Source organism: Meles meles, chromosome 4 (assembly GCF_922984935.1).
Source record: "Meles meles chromosome 4, mMelMel3.1 paternal haplotype, whole genome shotgun sequence".
Taxonomy (NCBI): Eukaryota; Metazoa; Chordata; class Mammalia; order Carnivora; family Mustelidae; genus Meles; species Meles meles.
The window spans coordinates 80854997-80874890 of record NC_060069.1 but is presented as its reverse complement, the minus strand read 5'-3'; the positions used below and the strand labels follow the sequence as shown (position 1 = coordinate 80874890).

General features: G+C 44.4%; 1 protein-coding gene across 4 annotated transcripts in view; it reads left to right on the top strand.

Annotated features, from left to right (window-relative positions):
* KCNAB1 (potassium voltage-gated channel subfamily A regulatory beta subunit 1) overlaps positions 1 to 16815 on the top strand; it is a 392865-nt gene extending 376050 nt beyond the window's left edge. For all 4 annotated transcript variants that reach the window (XM_046001738.1, XM_046001739.1, XM_046001740.1 and 1 more), the window contains 3 exons: positions 4514 to 4634; positions 9735 to 9823; positions 15030 to 16815. In XM_046001738.1, the coding sequence (XP_045857694.1) occupies positions 4514 to 4634; positions 9735 to 9823; positions 15030 to 15119 (300 nt within the window). In that variant the 3' untranslated portion in view covers positions 15120 to 16815. The remainder of the gene's footprint in view (positions 1 to 4513; positions 4635 to 9734; positions 9824 to 15029) is intronic.
* The last annotated feature ends 3079 nt before the right edge of the window (positions 16816 to 19894 follow it).

The window sequence follows — 19894 nt, the reverse complement described above, 5'->3', positions numbered from 1 at the left end:
CTCCCGTGGGCATTAGTCATACCTAGAGGAATCTATCATCACCCCCCAGAACCTACCCTTCCTTCTTGGTTAATCGTGCCTCCACCTTCCATCTGGCCATCCCAGTCAGAAGCCAAGGGTTATGTCAGACTGAGTCCTCTCCTCCTTCACTCTTGTCTGGTGGGGCCCCCACTCCTCCAGACCACCTCCTGACTCTCAGAGCCCATTGCCTGCACAGCCCTTGTTCAGACCTTCGTCATTTCTTCCCTATTTTGCTGCAGTAACCTCCCACCTGCACACTCTAATTTTTTTTTTCCTTTTGTCAACTACTGTGTCCAATTATCTTTCCTTTTGTCATCACTGTGACCAGTTATCTTTCTGAAAGACTAATCTGACCCTATCATAACCCTGCTTAAAATCTGTTACTCACTTTCCAGTCATTGCTTATAGGACAAAACCCAAACCCCATAGAAAAGTATTCAAGGAAATAACCTTGGGATCTAAGTGGTGCCCACCTTTCCGTTCTTGTCTCTGCCCATGTTATACCACTGTACTATTCATCCAAAAGCACTGTACTCTCCTTTGCCTCCCACAAATGCCCTTCTTTTCATCTTGCACTGGAACCCCTCCTCATCTCTAAAGACAGAGCTTGGTCGTCTTCACCTCTTTGAAGCCTGTCCTCACTTTACAGAGCTGATTTATTTGCATCTTCCTCTATTACTCTGTTAACACTTCTTACAGAGAATTTGCAGAATTCTCTCATTGCAATCGATCAAATTTAATTCAACTAATTTCATCAAAGAAGGGGAACATATACTCACTGGGAAGGCTGGAATGGGGATGGTCTCAGGGTTGACTCAACCATAGACTTGAACATTGTCAGGACTCTCCATCTCTATTTCTCTCTGCATGTGGGCATTGTCTTCTACTGCAAACGAGTCCTCTCCATGAGGCCAGGAGTGGGAAAACTGGTGTTGCAGGTTTACATCCTTACAGACATGTAATGTGAGAGCAGAGACAGCCATCTTTCCTTAGGTCTTTGGTCCAGAGAAGACTGGCCAAGCCTGGGTCATGAGCCAATCTGTCAGACCAATGACAGTGGCCCAAAAGGTAAAGGGCTGTGACCAACTCCTGTCATGCACCATCGTTAGGGGCATTTTCCATAAAGAAGTGGTACAAACATGGCTTCTGAGGCAGTCAACGAGGGAGGCATCCCAACCACAAAACACTCTTCAAACTACCAGACAGTGAATTGTGAGTATCTCTACGACAGACGCTGAAACTCAGAGCCTGGCACATGACAGTACTCCATAAATGTTTGTTGATTGAGTGCAATGAGCCATAACGTATTATCAACAAAGTCTGATCAATGGACCAGGTGTGTAGCTTTTAAATAGACATTTTAAATAGAAATGAAAAGTGCAATAAAATTTATGGCCAGCTCTTTCCTGTTGCTGGCAAAATGTCTTACAGAAAAATCATAAAAATATGTAACACCCCCTCCCAGTCAAATGAAAATAGGAAGATGCAAACTTAAATCAAGGTGGGGGAAGAGGGGCGGTTCAAGTACTCCAGGCGTTATATTAGGAAACTAAATGCCTTGCACAGCCCGGTGTAATTTCCGAAGGAAATTTTTTAGCTTCAGTAGTTTACCTAAAGATTTCTACCTCAGCATCAAAGACTGCGCTTCTCTTCTGAGCCAAAGATTTTGAAGTTTAAATTATAATAGTCAGCGATCTTGGATGCTAAATTATTCCAAGACAAATTCGAGAGATGAGATGTGACTTATTCTGTCCACGGCTTTATAAAGTTGCTGCCTGAGTTTCAATCCATTGCTAAGGAACAGCCAACTGTGGAGGCTTCAGGGCCAGACCCGCAGACCACTCCTACCCCCAGCGTTACCTGTAAAGTGGTCATGGCAAGGAGAGATGGCAAAGAAAATGGGCTTTAGGAAAATTCAGAGAATTTTGTGATTTACATATAAAAGCAATAGCCCCCTAATGTGTGCAGAAAAGCTCACATCTTTTGTTTGGCAAATATCGACTGAGTATCTGGTCAGTACTGGGCTCTGTGTTGAGTGCTGAGGGTAGGGGGAAGAAGGCGATAGTCTTCCTGCCTTCCAGGAAGAACTCTGGCAAGGTTAGACAAGGTAAAGAAATGAATTAGGAAGCTGTGCGGGACCTACAAGCACTGCGGAGTCACACAGGACTGTCCGCAAAGTTGTAGTGGAATAAGGAAGGGGTGTCTGTGCTCGTCTGAAACGTTGCAGAGCTCTCTTTTGTACTCTGAGGAGCCCTGGTTGCTCAGACGGCCCCCTCCCCGTCAGTCATACTGGTGGAGCTCCGCTCCGTGGCAAGCACTGTGGCAGGACTGGAGACGTTGAGATGAACGAGAAGCCCGTCCCTGCCCTCCTCCACTTAGAAAGATCAGCTCGCCACCAAACCACTGCAGCAATGGGGTAAGCCACAGAATAGGGCTGGAAGAAAAAAAATCAGCTTTTGATCCATGGATGACTGCCCAGTCCACACAGCCACACCCACCACCAGTCCTCCTATAAAGAAACACTGGTTCGCTTCCCTATTTATATTTTAATTAAGCCTCCTCTCTTCTCTTCGATAACAGTTTGCCACTTGCAAAGGGAGTTAAAGCTATTTATTTCCCAAAACACTTTTGTTTCCTTTGGTATGAGGAAAAGCGGTATAAATACTATGCCTCTACTTTTTCTAAATCCTAGCCTGCTTATTTTTCCCTGTGATTAAAGCAGTGAGGTTTATAGTGCAGAGGGTTGGGGGAATGACTCGGTAAATGAATGCTTGACGTTCGTTACTTTTAGAAGTCTGTCTCTCAATATGTTACATCTGCGTGCGTGTGCAAATGCACACACACATACACACAAACTTGTAACTCGATCCTAAGAGTACAAATGCACTCCACATGATAAGGTTTCGAAAACGGAGTTCTAGAAGTGATAGATAAACCAACCATTGCTTGTATGTGTGGTACATAATGAAACCAGGAATGCAGCTAGTTAGGACAAAAAGCTGTCATTCGGCGCGTGGTTTGCAACCATTTTCTTTTTTTCCTTTGAAGAACACTGAGCTACTGGTCCCCTGAAAGGTGTTATGAAATTATAGTGAGGGTCAGTAATGTTTTCCCAGTGAGGACAGAGGAAGTAAGTTCAGGGGCTCTCTGACCCAGCATACTGTCTACCCAGAACACAAGTATGGTCAGGAAAGGCTCCTGGGCCCTGATGGCAGTGGTCATTGTCACGAGGCCCAACTCATCACCGCTGGCACCAGCTGTCTTCCCTGGAGAGGTGCTCCAGGCCACCCTTCCTCCTGGAAGCTGAGGTTTCCCAGAGCTGAGGCTGGGAAAACTCTTGGCCATCTCCCTAAGCAAACTCCAAGGGAGGAGCCAGACCATAAGCCTTTGAGATCTAGAAAGCAAACAGAACTGGGGCAGCTTGCCCTTTTTCTTTTTCACATCTGCAAAATCATTCCAAAAATCATAATACAACATAATGTGGTTACCCTTTTCTTTGGAAATACAGCCTTAGAATAAGAAAAAAGGACTTAAAAAACAAAAGCAAGCAGCCTATTGAAATCATGTGGGTGGAGTGTCTGTGATGATTGCTGTCTTTGGGAAGGTAAACGTCTATGGTGACAATTATTTCGCAACACAACGGATAAAGTCCACATTGCCACAGAAGGGGATGGTTTCTATTAGTTTTAATAAAGCCCATTCTTATAATTATTCGTTACCTTTGGATGTTGCTGCTCAGTGTTAGTTAGTTAGTGTTAGTTCTACTGTCCCTCATTTCTTAGTAAGAGCAAAATCTTCTGGAAAAGCAAGGCACTGAGATGTTCTAAAAGATATGTCTCCTGGGGCGCCTGGGCGGCTCAGTGGGTTAAAGCCTCTGCCTTCTGCTCAGGTCACGATCTCAGGGTCCCGGGATCGAGCCCCGCATCAGGCTCTCTGCTCCGCAGGGAGCCTGCTCCCTCCTCTCTCTCTGCCTGCCTCTCTGCCTAGTTGTGATTTCTCTCTGTCAAATAAATAAAATATTTAAAAAAAAAAAAAAAAACGTTAAGAGAATGGCTTTCTTTGACCAAAGTTGGCGCCGCCCTTTCTTGACAAAAAGGAAACATAGTAGACCTTGGTGAAATGTCAGTTTGATTTTTTTTTTTTTTTTTTTGCTACATTCTCAAATTGGGCTATGCAATGAGAAACATCCTTTCCTCCACTAAGCAGGCAATATGTAATTGATTTACGTCAGGATTTTAATAAATTTCCTGTGTGTTGATGGATTTGAATGGTGACTATTAGTCAAAATCAATTTGTCTTGAGCCAATAAACAAGGAGTGAGACCATGGGGAACATTTCTTTGCCTAAAAGCACAGGCATCAGGTCACCACGAAACAAAGGTTAGGCAAGAAGATTCAGGAATTCACCATGAGGGTGCTCCTACTTTATTGATTTAACAATCTTTGCCTCAAACCCTTACCAGACACTAACTTGTAAATGCTCTTCTCCCTAGTGCTACCAGTGGCTGAAGGAAAGAATTGTAAGTGAAGAAGGCCGAAAGCAGCAGAACAAGCTCAAAGACCTTTCCCCAATTGCTGAGCGTCTGGGATGCACACTACCTCAGCTAGCCGTTGGTAAGAAAACTACCCGGGAGGGGAGGCTCTGCTGGATCACAGAGAAGAGTTTTCATGTCCCTGTCACAATAAAGGATCTAGTGTAAGGGCAGACTGGTTACTATTATCTAAAACAAAGTTTTCAAAGTTCCCTGGAATTGTCTACATGTTAAAACACTTCCTTCCTCTCTCTATCCCTTAGAATACCGTTTAAATGCGAACAAGTGAAAACACATACATCCTCTGGTGTCTGGGGTGAGTGCCCCTCAATGGTGTAATGACATGCCTTTCTCCTGGCTTCATTTCCCCTCCCTATGGAAGCTAAGGTGCGGCTGGTGAGAGGCCAGATGCAGGACTGGGGGGCTGCCGGGGGGCCCAAGGCTACCGCCCCATGGAAGCCTACCCTAGAGGAGCAGCTTCACTCTGCAACTTCCTGAGGGGCCATGAAAAGTGACCTTCTAACACTGTGGAGTTGACGAACCCTCACGGTCACTGGTACGGCTGAAAACCGCATGTGCCAGTGCTGTCCAATAGAAACAGAATGTGGCTCACGTTCTGGTGGCCATACTGAAAAATTCAAAAGGGAATAGGTGAACTTAATTTTAGTGATGGATTTTATTTAACCCAGTAAGGGCCCAAACATTATCATTTCAAAACACAATGACTATAAAAAGTTACTGAGATACTTTGCATTCTTTTCTTCTTACTAAGTCTTCAAGATCCAAAACATATTTTATACCTACAGTACATCTCATTTCACATCTCCAATAGCCACAGGCGGCTTGGAGGTGAGGTTTTTTGGTTCCCGCGCTCCATAGTAGCGCTTTATGCTCACCGTCTCCTAAATCATCAGAACAATTCCCTGAGCTGTTCGCTAGCACTTGTCCTATCTTACAGAGTAAGGAGTATTTGTGATCATTACCTCCACCTTACAAGTGAAGGAACTGAAGGGTTAAAAAAAAGAAAAGAAAAAGAATCCATGGGGTGGCTGTGAGAAAAAGAGTAAAATGGGTGCAGATTCTAGAAAAAGGTTCCCAAGGTTTAAGGAACAGCAGGAATTGGGACTAACCTGATATAAGAAGAGATAAGGAGATAAGAAGCCTAAGGTCAGTTCTATGAAAACAACTTACAGAGAAATTGTTAGATGCGAGATCCTTCTGTGGTTGGAAGGCAGGGAATGGCTGCAGCTGGAGACAGAAGAATATGGGAGGTAGTTGGGGAGAGGGTAGGGAATAGCGTTTACCCAGGTACATATATACAGGACTTGATTTAGTGCCCCCCCCCCCAAAAAAAAGTCCAAGAATAATGTGATTATTAGCATCCCTATAGTTTTAACAAGCACAGTAAAAAGTACTGGTCATTTGACCATGAGGAAGTTATTTAACTTGCTATCAATTTTCTCATCTATAAAATGTGTATAACACAGACCTTATAAATCTGTTGCGTAAAGTGTAATTATATATATAAAGCAAAGAGTGGGTGCTCAGTAAGTGGTGATGATGACAATGATGATGGTTTTGCAAAGAGACGCCTTGGACCTACAACTCCGCCAATTCCTAGCCATGGCCTGCGGTCAGAGTGACAGAGAAACATGTATTGTTGTAAATACGGTTTGGGGTGGAAACGTGACAGTGCGTTTTGAATTTAGCTCTGAAGGAGGACATTGTCCTTCTCAAGAGGAAACCTTGACCAGATTTAAACTTTTACTGGATGTTAGATATACATGAAAGACTCCTTACAGTCTGAGTTTTAGTTAAAACAGGCTTTGATTCTCCCTTTCCTCCCTCTGTGCCCCCAGATGTCTTGCTTGCCTGTCATTTTTTCTTCTTTCTTTATAAACAAGTAGTTTTGCTTTTAAGCGCAGAACTCTCAAACCAAGAAATTATTTCCAGACATATTACCTTTGATCTGATAGAAGGGTGTAGGGGGAGGGGGCAGTCCTTTGGCAGGAAACAAACCACTTGAACCCAAGTGTGGGCTGGCTCCCACGTCACACACCTTCACGGGAGCCAGCGTTCACACTTGGCGCGTAGGCTTTCTGGATAGGGCTGTTGGTGACACTTGCTAGAATCATCTGCATGTGTTCTCTATCACGCTGGCCACTTCTGCCCAGTGGGTTCTCCTATGCCCTACAGCCCATGGGGAAAATGGCTGTGCTGACATTAGGTAGTTTAGGGGCAATAATTTTCCCAGCGCCCTGCTTTGACCTCAAAACTTTAACACCAGAGTCAAAAGAGTTCTCTAAGCCCAAAGCAGGAAACAGTGCAGCCGGGGGGGTGGAAAAAAGTCAGGGATCGCTTGGCATTTTGCCTTTATTAGAGTATTTTGCCCATGTGGAAAGGTTTAGTGATTGCTCCAGAAGGCCAGAACATGGTAACAGCTTAAGAGTATCTGTTGCGGGGCACCTGGGTGGCTCAGTTGGTTAAAGCCTCTGCCTTCGGCTCAGGTCTTGGTCCCGGGGTCCTGGGATCGAGCCCCGCATCAGGCTCTCTGCTCCACAAGCAGCCTGTTTCCTCTTCTCTCTCTGCCTGCCTCTCTGCCTAGTTGTAAGCTCTGTCAGATAAATAAAATATTTAAAAAAAAAAAAGTATCTGTTGCAAGCCCTGAGCAAACGGGGCAGAAGGAATACTTGGGGACACCCATCAATCATCCACACCTGTGTTTATTCAACAAACATAATAAACACCTACTATGTGCAGTTACTGGGCTGGGCACAAAGCATCCAAGTGCAAATAACACGTATCTCACAGCCTGGTAGGCAAGTCAAGAAAATAAAATAGGTAACTTTAATACAGTGTTGTATTAAAATAATTGAGAAGGAAACAGAGGATTATGGGAGTTATGTAAAGTGTAGGGGCTCCCAACCCAGCCTGGGATTCAGGGAAGGGCTCTGGGAGAAGGCAGTACCCATGAGGAGTCTCAAATGGCAAGTAGGTATTAGTGAGCAGAGGGACATTCCAGGCCAAGGGCACACATGAACCAAGGACTTGAGGAGAAAAACAGCATGATGTTTGGAGACAGAAAAGATTTACCAACAGTTCAGTGCTGCTAAAGTCAAAACCTTAAGGCCAGGAGTGAGAAGACATGAAGCTGGAGAGGCAGGCTTTTGAATAAGTTTGCCAGGATGAGAAATGAGAGCTTTGTCATATAAGACAATGATGATGCCAGGTGCATGTTGAAGAACTTTTAACCAGGCATGACATGATCAGCTTTATACCTGGAAAAAGCGCTGCTTGATGTGTGAGATTCTGGGGGAAGGGGAGGGAAAATCCAGTCAAGAGGTGGGAAAACCAGCTGTGAAGGAGAGACAGTGAATTCCTGTATGAGGACAGTGGGCAGTGAAACCAGAGCAGCCATTCTCAAAGTGTGGTTCCACAGCCACAAGATGGAATGCTCTTCAGCAATAAAGAAATATTTACTAGTAAATGCTATTAACATAGATGAACCTTATAGACATTACACTAAGTGAAACAAGTCATACAGAAAGGACCCAGCTTATAGGATTCCATTTAAATTAAATGTCCCGAAGTCATAAAATTTATAGGGATACAAAGGCAGAGGAGTGGTTTCCTGGGGTTGGGGGGTAGAAAGGGGATTAACTGTAAATGGTGATGGTTGCACATTTGATAAACTTAGGAAAAATGACTGAATGATAAACTTCAAATGGGGAAATTTTACCTCAACAAAGTTGTTTTCAGAGAAAGCATGGTCCCTGGACCAGCAGCATCAGCAACCCCTGGAAGCTTGTGGGACATGCAGCTCCCCGGGGCCCCCACTCCAGCCCTCCCCTGTCCTTGTTTCACGAGCCCTCCAGGGGTTCTGATGCATGCTGCAAAGTGAGAGCTACCGGATTACAGAAATATTTAGGAGGAATAATCAACCAGACGTGGCAATTAAAAGGGAACGCGGGTTCAGAGAAAGGACCGTTCCTAAGGCTAAACACCCTGGTTTGGGGGTTAGAAGGCCAAGTTGCTTGGTGATGGCCCCAAGATGAGACTGGGAACCCAAGACAGACTTAGTAGTACACAGCAAGCAATGTGCGGTGCCTTTGGTGGCCCCAGCAGGGGGTCTGGCAGACGGTGTGTGCAGGGGTCTGCAGAGACCTCTAGTTACGGACATCTACTGTATCCACAAGGAGGTTCCTAAGGAACCTGGCTTCTGACACGGTAAGAAGGAGACTAGAGGGCTAAGGAGTCCTCTCAGGGAGCCCAAACTAGCCTTTTGGACATTTAACTAGCCAAGTATGAAGGGTCAGAGGAGGCTAATTTTAGAATGGGACAAATGTGATGAAGGAGGTAGTAAGAAATTTAAAATTCAGGGAAGGTGAAAAACGATGGATGCATCAAGTCCAAGGAAAGGCAACAGGAACTGGATCCAGGGCAGACTTTGCCCTTGAACAGAAACAGACATATCATCTTCTGAAACTGGAGGGTGTGGATGTATGCGTGGGGGTTATTGAGGAGTAACACACGTGACAGACTTCATTTTCTACATACAGTAGGAAGACAGGTCATCTGCCAAGAAGGAAGGGACGACGCTGGATAGAGGGTTTAAGGGTGGAGGTTCCCAGAATGGCAGAGGAAGGAGAGGAGTGAGGAGTTGAAGGCTGGTGAGCGTAAGCAGATTATCAACGGGGGCTGAATCTCGGAAAAGGAAGGGAGAGCCTGAGTCTGCGAGATGGATAGAATCAAAGAACAAGACACCCAGGGTCTACAGGACTGTATGTAACATGAGGGAAAAAAACATGAATAAGAAGGAAAGACAGGAGACTGTGGGCCAAGACGGAAACAGGAATACAGACGTCTGCTGGGGAGCAGGGTCAGGTGTTTTCAGGAGCAACGGTGTGTTCCTGGGGTGGAGAGCTCGACTGGATACCCCAGCCGTTGGGCAAGTCCTCATGCAGAGCGTATGTGCCCTAAGCCCTCAACTCGAACTCACAGATTCTACTGAACCCTCTCCAGGACAGAGGTTGCTGCTGAGGTCTTTAATCCTAGGGAGCACTATCTTTCCCCACAAAGGTTACTAAGTTTCAGTTGCAGCAGTGGGGGTTACAGGTGGTTTAGAAGCTAATCAGTAAGCAGAAGTGTTCTGACATCCTGACCACGTGTTCTTTCTTCCCAGCATGGTGCCTGAGAAATGAGGGTGTGAGTTCTGTGCTCCTGGGATCCTCCACTCCTGAACAACTCATTGAAAACCTCGGTGCCATTCAGGCAAGTACCACGGCCTTTCCCACCAGGCTTGGGGGGATAGCATGGTCCTCTGCAGATGTCCCCAGGCAGTGTCCTATCTCTCTCCACATCTGTTCTTGATTGTCACAGCTTCCCAAAGGCTACCTGTTCCTAATTTGGGGGGGGTGGAGAGGATGGGCGTGCAGGCGGCAAAGGCGCAAGCAGCAACATGTACATGGATCCAGGGGTGTCCTCTTATTGAGAGGCGAGATTCTCAAAGCCCATGCTCCAGGATGGGTTGAAGGACAGTGCATTCCCAGACACAATGTGACACCGGGCAACTGGGCTGCCAGGCCTTACCATAAAAACATGCTTGAACCACTGGACAATGTATGTACATCATTTATTCATTAGTTCTTTACCCCCATTATTTGCCAAACTACACTGTCAGCCGCCCCCCCCACTCCCCCCCGCCTTCTGCTCCCAGAGCATCCTGTGTTCCTCCCCATCACAGCATTTATGATCGTGTAGTAGAACCTGTCTCCCCGGCTGCACAGGAAGCTTCCTGAGGTCCGAGACCTGGGTCTTTCCCGCATCTCTACTGCTTTTGCAGTTCCTAGCATTACTATATATCCCTTAGCCAGCAGTCAAATACCTATTGAATGAACGTTTCCCACATTTGAAAGAGGAAATAAGCTCAATATTCTATTTTGAACTTCCAGGATCACATCTTCCCTAGCAGCCAGCTCAGGACTATCACCCCACTTTTCCCCCCTGCACAGACTAGAACTGGTAGGAGACCCGCGGATGTACTCTGGGAAGCCAGTAAGGACAGTGAGAGGGGAAGTGGGAGAGAGAGACGTTCCTGGGAGTTCCACCTATGGAGTGGGCGGGCTACTGTGACCAACCCCTACCCCCAAAGGCCACACCTCAGTCCTGAGCCTGTCCCACTAGCAGCCTGAGGGTCCCCAGGAGCCTGCCGGCTACTCTTGCCGCAGCCACCACCTGCCAAAACAAGTACGGCTGTGTATTTTCCTCTCGCTCCCTGGGGAACAGAACGGTCTCCCCTGCCCACCTGCCCCTCAAGCAAGCCCTGTGAACCCTCCCAAAAGGAAACACATGGATGTGGGAACAAACGTGATTACACTTACAAGGTTTAAAACCTTCTTGGCAAATAGCCCCAGATGTGCTGGGAGATGAATGGTGCCTGCCTCCCTCCCACCGTCGCTTTCTCAGGGCTGCGCAGCAGGGTAATCACCTCTGCCCCTGCCACCAAGAACCCCTCCCAGGCCCCCAGCTCCTCCTGGATTCTGTGGGCTCCCATCCCTGCATGGGGAATTGGGGAATGGCTCCCTCTTACGAAAACCACACCTACCTTATTTTCACTTAGGAGCTGGGGAAAGACGAAGAATGGCAATGGAGATACTAGACGTATAGTCTGTACACAGTTGAAATCCACTGATGTCAATTCCATTCATAGTTCTTATCTATCATATGTTTGGCACCACACTAGGCAGAAAGAGTACTGAGGGAAAAAACAGGCCTCTGCCCTCACGAGCTCACAGGCTGGTTGAGAGTGAATTCAGGAATCTGTCCCTTAGTTCATTCAGTCTTTCAGGGCCTACTCTGTAACAGGCACGGGAGACACCACAGGAAACAAGAACGATGCCATCCAAGTTTCAAGTTTACATTCCAGTGGGAGAGGCAAGTAATAAACATGAAATAACTTCAAAAATGTGCAGACTATTAAATAACTAAAGAGGGTACTATGATAGAGACTGAGAAGAGGGTGGGCCTACTTCCGGTGCTGTTTTGCCCAAGGCCCCTCCCGGATGCCTATATGCTAAAGCCCGGAAGAGGAGAAATGTGAAACACCCAAGCAGGAGCATTCCAGACACAGTGGGGAACAACAGTGCAAAGGCCTGGAGATGGGAAGGAACTTGGTTCTTCCAGTACCTGCTGGCCTAAGGCTAATGCTAATGTGGTCAACATGTAGTGAGCCAAAGGGACAGTGGGTGCACTGAAGTGGAGGCAGGCAGGAGAAAGATTTCACTGGGCATTAAACAGGTGAGTTTTGCTGTACATGCAACAAATCCTTGGGAGCATTTTTAGAGGGACATGCTGTTATTTGAACTTTAAAAGATTGTGCTGGCTGCTGTGTACAAAGTGAATAAAGAAAGGCAAAGGCAGTTTTCCTGGTGACAGGAGATGCTGGCTGGGAGTAGCTAGGATGGTGGCTGTGGACGTGCAGTGGATGGATTCCATAGGCTTTGGACACTGACACCAGGAATTGCTGGTGGCTTAGCCAAAAGAGGGAGAAACGGAGATTCCTATCACGCTAACAGAGTGACCACTGCCATCCCAGGGGGAGTTCATACTGCCTGGGAATGGTTTAAAAAAAATAATAACTCCAGAGCTGGGGGAGTATGCCAGGTTGGAAAAGATGTATTTCAGAGGAAAATTCCAAATCCACCTTCCCAAAGCACTTTCTCCCTAGCAAGGCTCAGGCTGATAGCAGGATTGGTGGTGGTGGTGGGGAGTGGGTAGAGATGCCAAGGGTTAAGAGAAAAGGGACCCCCCACTCAAGCTGGGAGGCTGCTACCTTGGAGGCTTATTACCCTCTCCGCCTTTCCACTCCTACCTCACAGCCCAGCACGGAATATTCCACCCTAGGCAAGTTGTGACTGGGAAGCCAGGGGGGACCCAGCAGTGGTGGGATTGGTTGCAGGATTAAGTGCGCAGTGCCAACAGTTGTTAAAGAAAGGAAATTTTTAATGGGAGCCGAGAGAGTCAGCTGCTCCAAGGGATGGAATGTGCCCAAGACATGCGTATGCTGGAGGGACATAGAAATCAGAGCCTCAGTAAGTGGGAGAGCGAGGAGAGGAGAAACCACAGCGGCAGGCAGCCTGCCATCACCCGCACAGGTCCCCATCCTAAAAAACCTAACAAGTGGGGAGAAGCAATTCTCTCCCCCTCCTGAGGCTCCCCATCACCCGCTCAGAGAAACCCAGGCTTCTCACATCCAGAGCTCCTCTCCCTTACCACTCTTTCCCCGGTATCCTCAATCCACCAATTATTCCAGTCAGTAGAACAGCAAGGTTGCCAAGCTGGTAGCCTGTGGGATGTTTGTGTAATCTGCAGCGGGTGAAAATGTTTTACAACAGTTGCCAACATTAAAAAATTGGGCAACTTCACATAAAATTCTGGATGTAAGGCTTCTTAAAAATTTAAGTCTTACAACACTATATATACAATTTTCATGTTTTATTCAAGTAGTTTTACGGTTTCTTTTTTTAATGTTTAAATCTCGGTCTGAAATTTACTTTGGCGTAATGAATGAAGAATTTTTCCTCCTCGCATAGCTAACCCACTGTATTTTAGACAAAACTTCCCACAAATCTACTTTCTAGATCTGGGTCTCTTTGTTGCAGTCTCATTTTAAAGAACATACTCATTTCAATTCTCTGAGACTGCTAAAGCTGGTGGGAAATTAAAACTCTCCCCCTTTAGCTCTGGGTAGGAAAATGTTAGCCAGACCTAGTTTCTCATGTGGAGTAGCTCTACTCTCCTGCCAAACCCTAAGGCTTTTGAGAATAGCACTTCAGTGGAGACAAGGTCACCCTGGCCAACATGATTGCAGCAGAGGAAGGGTGAGGCCGAAACCTCAAAAGTGGCCAGCGTAATTGTCTTTTGCCACAGTCCCCACAGAGGGTCAGTCTATTCCCGTGAAGAAGTCTGCCTTTGTCCCTTGTCTGATGTAATGTGTACCCCTGGTCCCCTTCTCATGAAAAATTCTAGCCTTGGGTGAGCTCATCCTCTCCCAGGGCTTCAAGGGGTAGGCATCTCCATGGTGAGTGACTCACGAGCCCTCAACTCCAGTATTCCTGCCACGACCAATCCACAGCCCCACTCCGCTGCCTACGAGCCGTGAATACACGGATAGCCCACAGGCACCTTAATCGCCACACATCCTACTTCAAACCTCTCGTACTCCAGACTACTCCTGTGGTTCCCAGTCTCAACAATCAACATCTCTAACCTTCCAGTCACTCAGTCTTGAAATCCTCACCGGCCTCCAAAGTGTCTCTCCGATCCACTCTCCTTTTTTTTTTTTTAAAGATTTTATTTATTTGATATATAGAGAGAGATCACAAGTAGATAGAGAGGCAAGCGGGGGGGGGGGGGGGGGGGGGGGGGAAGCAGGCTCCCTGCTGAGCAGCGAGCCCGATGTGGGGCTTGATCCCAGGACCCTGAGATCATGACCTGAGCCGAAGGCAGAGGCTCAACCCACTGAGCCACCCAGGCACCCCTCCACTCTCCTTTTCTTCTCCACTGCCACTGATCACTGCTTTCACCATCTCTGGCTCCAGCAACAAGCAATCTGTAACATCTCTGCTCCCTTTCCATCACCTCCTTCAGACTACTCCACACGTCTGACGGGGTCACTCCCAGCTCAGAAGTCCTGAGAGGTTCCCTGCTGCCAAGAAGCAAGTCCCAACTCCAAACAGTGGCATTCAAGGCTTTCTATGCTGACTACCCCAACTTCCCTTTCCCCCTACTCCTACCATCACCATGCCCTACACTTTCTTCCCTCCATTTCAGACTGCTCACTTTCCCAAGCCATTCATTCCATCTACGAGGGAGACCTGTTAACCCCTGGCGATCCTCCACCAGGGTTGTGAACACCAGTGGCAGAGAATCTCTCCTTAAGTCTCTAGACATGTGCTGTCCACAACCCTAGCCTCTAGCCACAAATGGCCTTTTAGTGCATGAAACCAGCTTGTCAGAATGGAGAAGTGCTGTTAAATGTCAAAGGTACTGGATTTGAAAGACTTAGTACTTAAAAAACAGAGCATTTTAATCTTCTATGCTGACATGTTGAAATGTTTTAGATAAAATGGAGTAAAAACAATTTCATGTTTCACTTTTATGTGACCATTAAAAAAAAATCTGAAATTCTGTGACTCCTTACATTTCTGTGAGCTTTCATTTATACGTTATGCCTTTATTCAGTTCAGCAATACTTCTAAGCACCAACTATGAGCCAAGCACTCTTATCACAGGAAACGCAGTGGTGGAAAAAAACAAGGTCCCTGTCCCTGACCCTCAGGAGCTTACAGTCTGGTGGGGGGCTTACTAGTTGTGGTTTATAAATGTATACAAGTCTAGACAACTCCGCTTAATTTTAAGCACAAAGAACAAATGATCACCGAGTACTAACCATATCCTCTGTACTTTTGCTCCTCAGGTTCTCCCAAAGATGACATCACACGTGGTAAATGAGATTGATAACATATTGCGAAACAAGCCCTACAGCAAAAAAGACTACCGATCGTAAGGCAGTGCGTGAGCAGAGGGACGTGCAGGGTTCAAACTGTGGTCTCTGCTGGTACAGAATGGTGTCACTAGCCAGTCTTTTGAGTCACTTAGCAGCCTGCTGCTCAACCTCTAGTATTCCCGGATCTGAGGTATCTGCTGTCGCTCCCACTGTGCACCTAAATCACGAGCACATCTGAAAACTCACTACCAAGGAAATCCATTCTATTTTCTTATCTTGGACTGGAGTCTCCTATTCCTTGCATTGCTCTGTGCACCTCATGCTTATACCACAGGAAGTGTATGAGGGGAGGACAGATTACCTTCAGGCATTTAGTAACTTAAAGGCGGCTGCACAAGATGTATTTTTTCAAATGCATAAAATCCACAGCTGCAACGTGGATTGCATCAGAAAGAGTAGGCTACGTTCGCTCAGAAGTCGTGGGAGAATAAGCAGAAACAACTTCACATTGCTTTTTTCTATTTCCACATTAAGGTTAGCAAGAGTTGTTTCACTTGTTATTCAACCAAACTAAAACTTCAAGGTATATGCTTTCATTACCTTGTAAAAATAGTCACTGTTGCTTGGCCCCAAGAATGTCCTGTATTGTAATTTACCCATGATATCTATTAGGAATCTATTAACAGTGTCCATTCACACACAGATATGGTGAGAGGATGAACACCCAATCTTTCACTTGAGACACACTATGCCTAATTTATGAAAGGGAGGATTACACTGCTATGGAAGCTTAGGCCTTGAATAAAATGTAATATATATGCAACTGAAGTGTTCATTTTTGACTACATTTTATTAAAATCTGCTTTATACTTTTGACTGCTTGTAGGCACAGCTTCTGCAAGTTTAAATATTTGAGCTTTAAAAATAAATATACACATGCTCAGTTTTGTAAGTAAACCTGTAAAATACCCACAAAGGCAAATGTTTGCTGTCTAATTAGCACTGGGACTTTACAACAGGATGCCTGTTTTTGAGGAATTAACATGAAAGTGAATCAAGGACTTTGTGAAAAATGCTGTCACTGTTCAGCTTATGCTGGGTCAATTAACGTGCCTAGTAAAAAGCAAATGTTACAAAATGTCCTGATTCTATAACCACATTATATGCACTAAACTAAATGCATGAAAGCTCTTTGCATGGATTAAAAGGGTTGCACACAGAAGCTGAGGGCTAACCTTACCATTACTGACTGGTTACCTACCCTCATGAATATTCCACCTGAAAAAAACTGTGACAATATACTGTGTCTATCTACAAGGAGGGAAAACGTGGGGGTGGGGGGATTCCTATCTTTCTATTTGGATACCTGAGCATGTACAAAATTCCAATTTTCTGGCTAGCAAGCACCCCATATAGAAATCACTTTGAGATTTAAGGAAGAAAAAGACTATCAGCTTAAAATACTATTTTCTGCCACCATTTCCAAATACGTATTTCATGATTAAATTCTAAATCTTAAAGCATTAGTGTGAAATACCAATAAATTTTCTTTTTTGTTACTACTGCCTGTATTCTAATAAGGAAACAGTTTGGGATTTTTACCCAGGAGTACCAGATTAATGATGGCTCATCCTTCAGTTGTTCATTGTGTATTAACACAGTGAACTACTGTATGCATAATGAAGTTGTCTAAATGGAAATGCAATTTAACTTATTTGCTTAGAGTAATAAAAGCATTTTGTGCATTTAATCTCAATTAGTTTTTATCTGCTCTTTCATTATAAGGGACTATTATATATATCCACCTCCATAAAATAAGCAGTAAGAATCATCTGAATAAAAATTACGCTGGCAAGTAAGCAACACTGAACGATACCCAACAGAAACAGCAGTAACAAAAGATTTCAGTAACAATCCAAACTTCCTTCTCTTATTAAAGAAGAAAATGATTAACTGCTAAAGATACCTCTCATTGGATTTTAGAAATACACTACACTAAGGCTCAAGCTTCTCAAACTCATTTAAAAACACCTGGAAATTAAAAGCAAATGACAAACATTACTGCTTACCCATGGGAACAACTAGTTTTTTTAACAGACGAATCTTCTGCCATGGTAAACACACTAAATTAGAAATGTCAGTTATACCCTTAAGAAATATTTCCACATACTCCCATATGCTTTTCTGGAAAGAATTTCGTACCAGAGAGCACATTATTCTGCAGGGTAACCCGGGTTAGCAGTCATCCATACTGAAATCTCGGCCAGTGAAAATGCAAACTAGATGCTTGTGTGCTGGCTTCCCACGTTAAGCACTCACTCCATCAACAGTGTACCATCTGTCATCAGATGTCACAGCTTCACCTTAGCCAGGCACCACTCCTTGGCAAATGAGGAAACCAGGCCTAAAACGCAAGCATTCAGTGTTCCAGTCCGGTGCTTTTTTAAGGACAAATTTTATGAATTCTGTAGGTAAATTTTTAAGTTACAAATTCTTGGGTAAGAATCCAAATTCAGAATCAGTTAAGAAACAAAGGTCAGAGGAGACAGGCCACGAAAACTCAAAAAAGTCAATGAGAAGGGCGTCTCTAACCACATCCATGAAAATCTAAACCAACCACAAAAATACCCCTCCTAATCTTCATTTCCCTACCTGTGGTCCAAAGAGGTGGGATCGAATCCCCTAGAGCCCAAACAGATGGATCTGTAGATGAGTGCTATGTCTACGTATCCTTTATGTCTCCAGAAACAGAAGTGACTGGCACACATACTGGAAACCCAGAAATCGGGTGGGCAGGACAGCACAGCCGCCACGTACTGGCAAAGAGGCCTGACACGCTCTCTGTCATAGAACCGTATTATTCCCATCACTGCTGGACAGACATCTGATCAGTAACTACAAAAATGCGTGTTTACGTGCGTGGGAAATTTAAAGGGTAATGTCAAATAATGTAGTAAAGATGACGTACTTATTCACATGGCTCTCAAAAACATCTAGGAAAAATATAAATTTTAAAAAGCTAAGTTTAGTCATATTTAATAAACAAGACCCTTCACAAGAATTTTTGAGTATGACTCCAGCCTCCATATTTCAGTGAACTTTAAACCCTGTTGTAAGTTATTCTCTCCAAGTTAGAATAATCTGCCAAACAGGACAACCAATAGATTTTTACTGGCTAAGGATAATTTCAGTCTAAAATTTTTATGAAGTTGTAAATGAGAAACTAAAAACAGGAAAATGTGAAACAACGTAGCAGTTTAAGTCCCTATTACCACAAAGAGTACTGGGGGGTATTTAATCACTTTTAATTTTTATTTTACTGGTGTTGGATATGGGGTCTTTTTAAGATATAAATTCTACAACAGGTTTTTACTAACTCAACAGACGCAGCACATCATAATTTTATGTGCCACATAGCCATTTTCGATGGTGAGGTGAGTTCTGGGGGAAAAGTTCTCTAATTCCCAAGTACTGGTACAGTAAATCCTGAATGAAAACTGTAAATGTGAGTATATGCCTTACAAACTTAAGCACATAAATTCAACAGTATAGAAAATCAGAACCATTATCAGAACCAAAGAGTGCGCTAGGTAAAATTCAAGACCAAAATCAAATTTCGCTTATTTGCTTTTCTTCAAATTGTTTAGTTTATGAATTCAAGAGACATTCTATTAAGAGTACTAAGCTGATGCCCCCTTTTCACCACTCCATCTCAGCTACATGAATTGTTAAGAACGGTGGCAATTGCTGCCCCCCAACACAGGCACTGCCATCTAGTGGCAATTTTTTTTTAAACCAGCAATTAAAAAACCAAAACAACACTTGGCCCAGCTCTGGTTACAAATAGTAGATCCTGATGGTCTGTCAAATAAGAAAATGCATTTGATACACAACTCCATGCCACCAAACTACTGACCAGTTATTTATCTACAAAAAAAAGTTACCACAGTAGGAAAAGTAAGTATCTTATGTATTACAATATTTTGCAGTGACTCATGACTTCCTCATTCATTCCATTATTATCCAATGATAGCACATGGATAATAATGCACCAAAGAAAAGTAAATTGCAAACTCCTAGAAACAATGAGTAAGTATAATTCTGAATTGAAGACACTAAACCACTATGCAAATATGTTCTTGCCGGCCTCCAAGTTCTTGGACATCCCTACCCAAAACACCCAACAGCACAGAAGATAAACTCCTGATGAACACCTTCCTATAGAGTTATAAACAAAACAGCAAATATTATTTATAACATTCACCTTAGATTTAGAAGTGGAAACTAAAGATTAAAGTTAAGATTAGGAATTAGGAATAGACTATTTCTTTTGAAGTACTGTTTGTAGGAAATTATTGGATGTGGTCAAAAGCTAAAATAGGAATATGTGCCTCTATCACCTAATATTCCATAATCTTTTAAATAATACAAGCTAAAAAGCTTCCCAAACATTTTCAAATCATGGCATGCACCAGAAAATAATTATCTCTGCACACATTAAGAAATGCAAGAGAATGTTCTTGGCTGAACCCTACGGGCTGAAGAGGTCAATATAAAGAAATTTTGTTCACAATCAATGGGAACCTGTGGGTCAAATTTGGGGCGCCTGGGTCACTCAGCAGCTTAAACATCTGCCTTCAGCACAGGTCATGATCTCGAGGCCCAGGTCAGGTTCCACACTGAGCCAAGTTTCTGTCAGATTCTCTCTTCCTCTGCCCCACTCAGTCGTGCTCGAACAAATAAAATCTTTTTAAAAAAGGGTCAAATTTATTAAAGTCCTGACAGAAAAAGGCTGCACTAAATACTGCACAAGCACCCAAACCACTGTAGTTTCT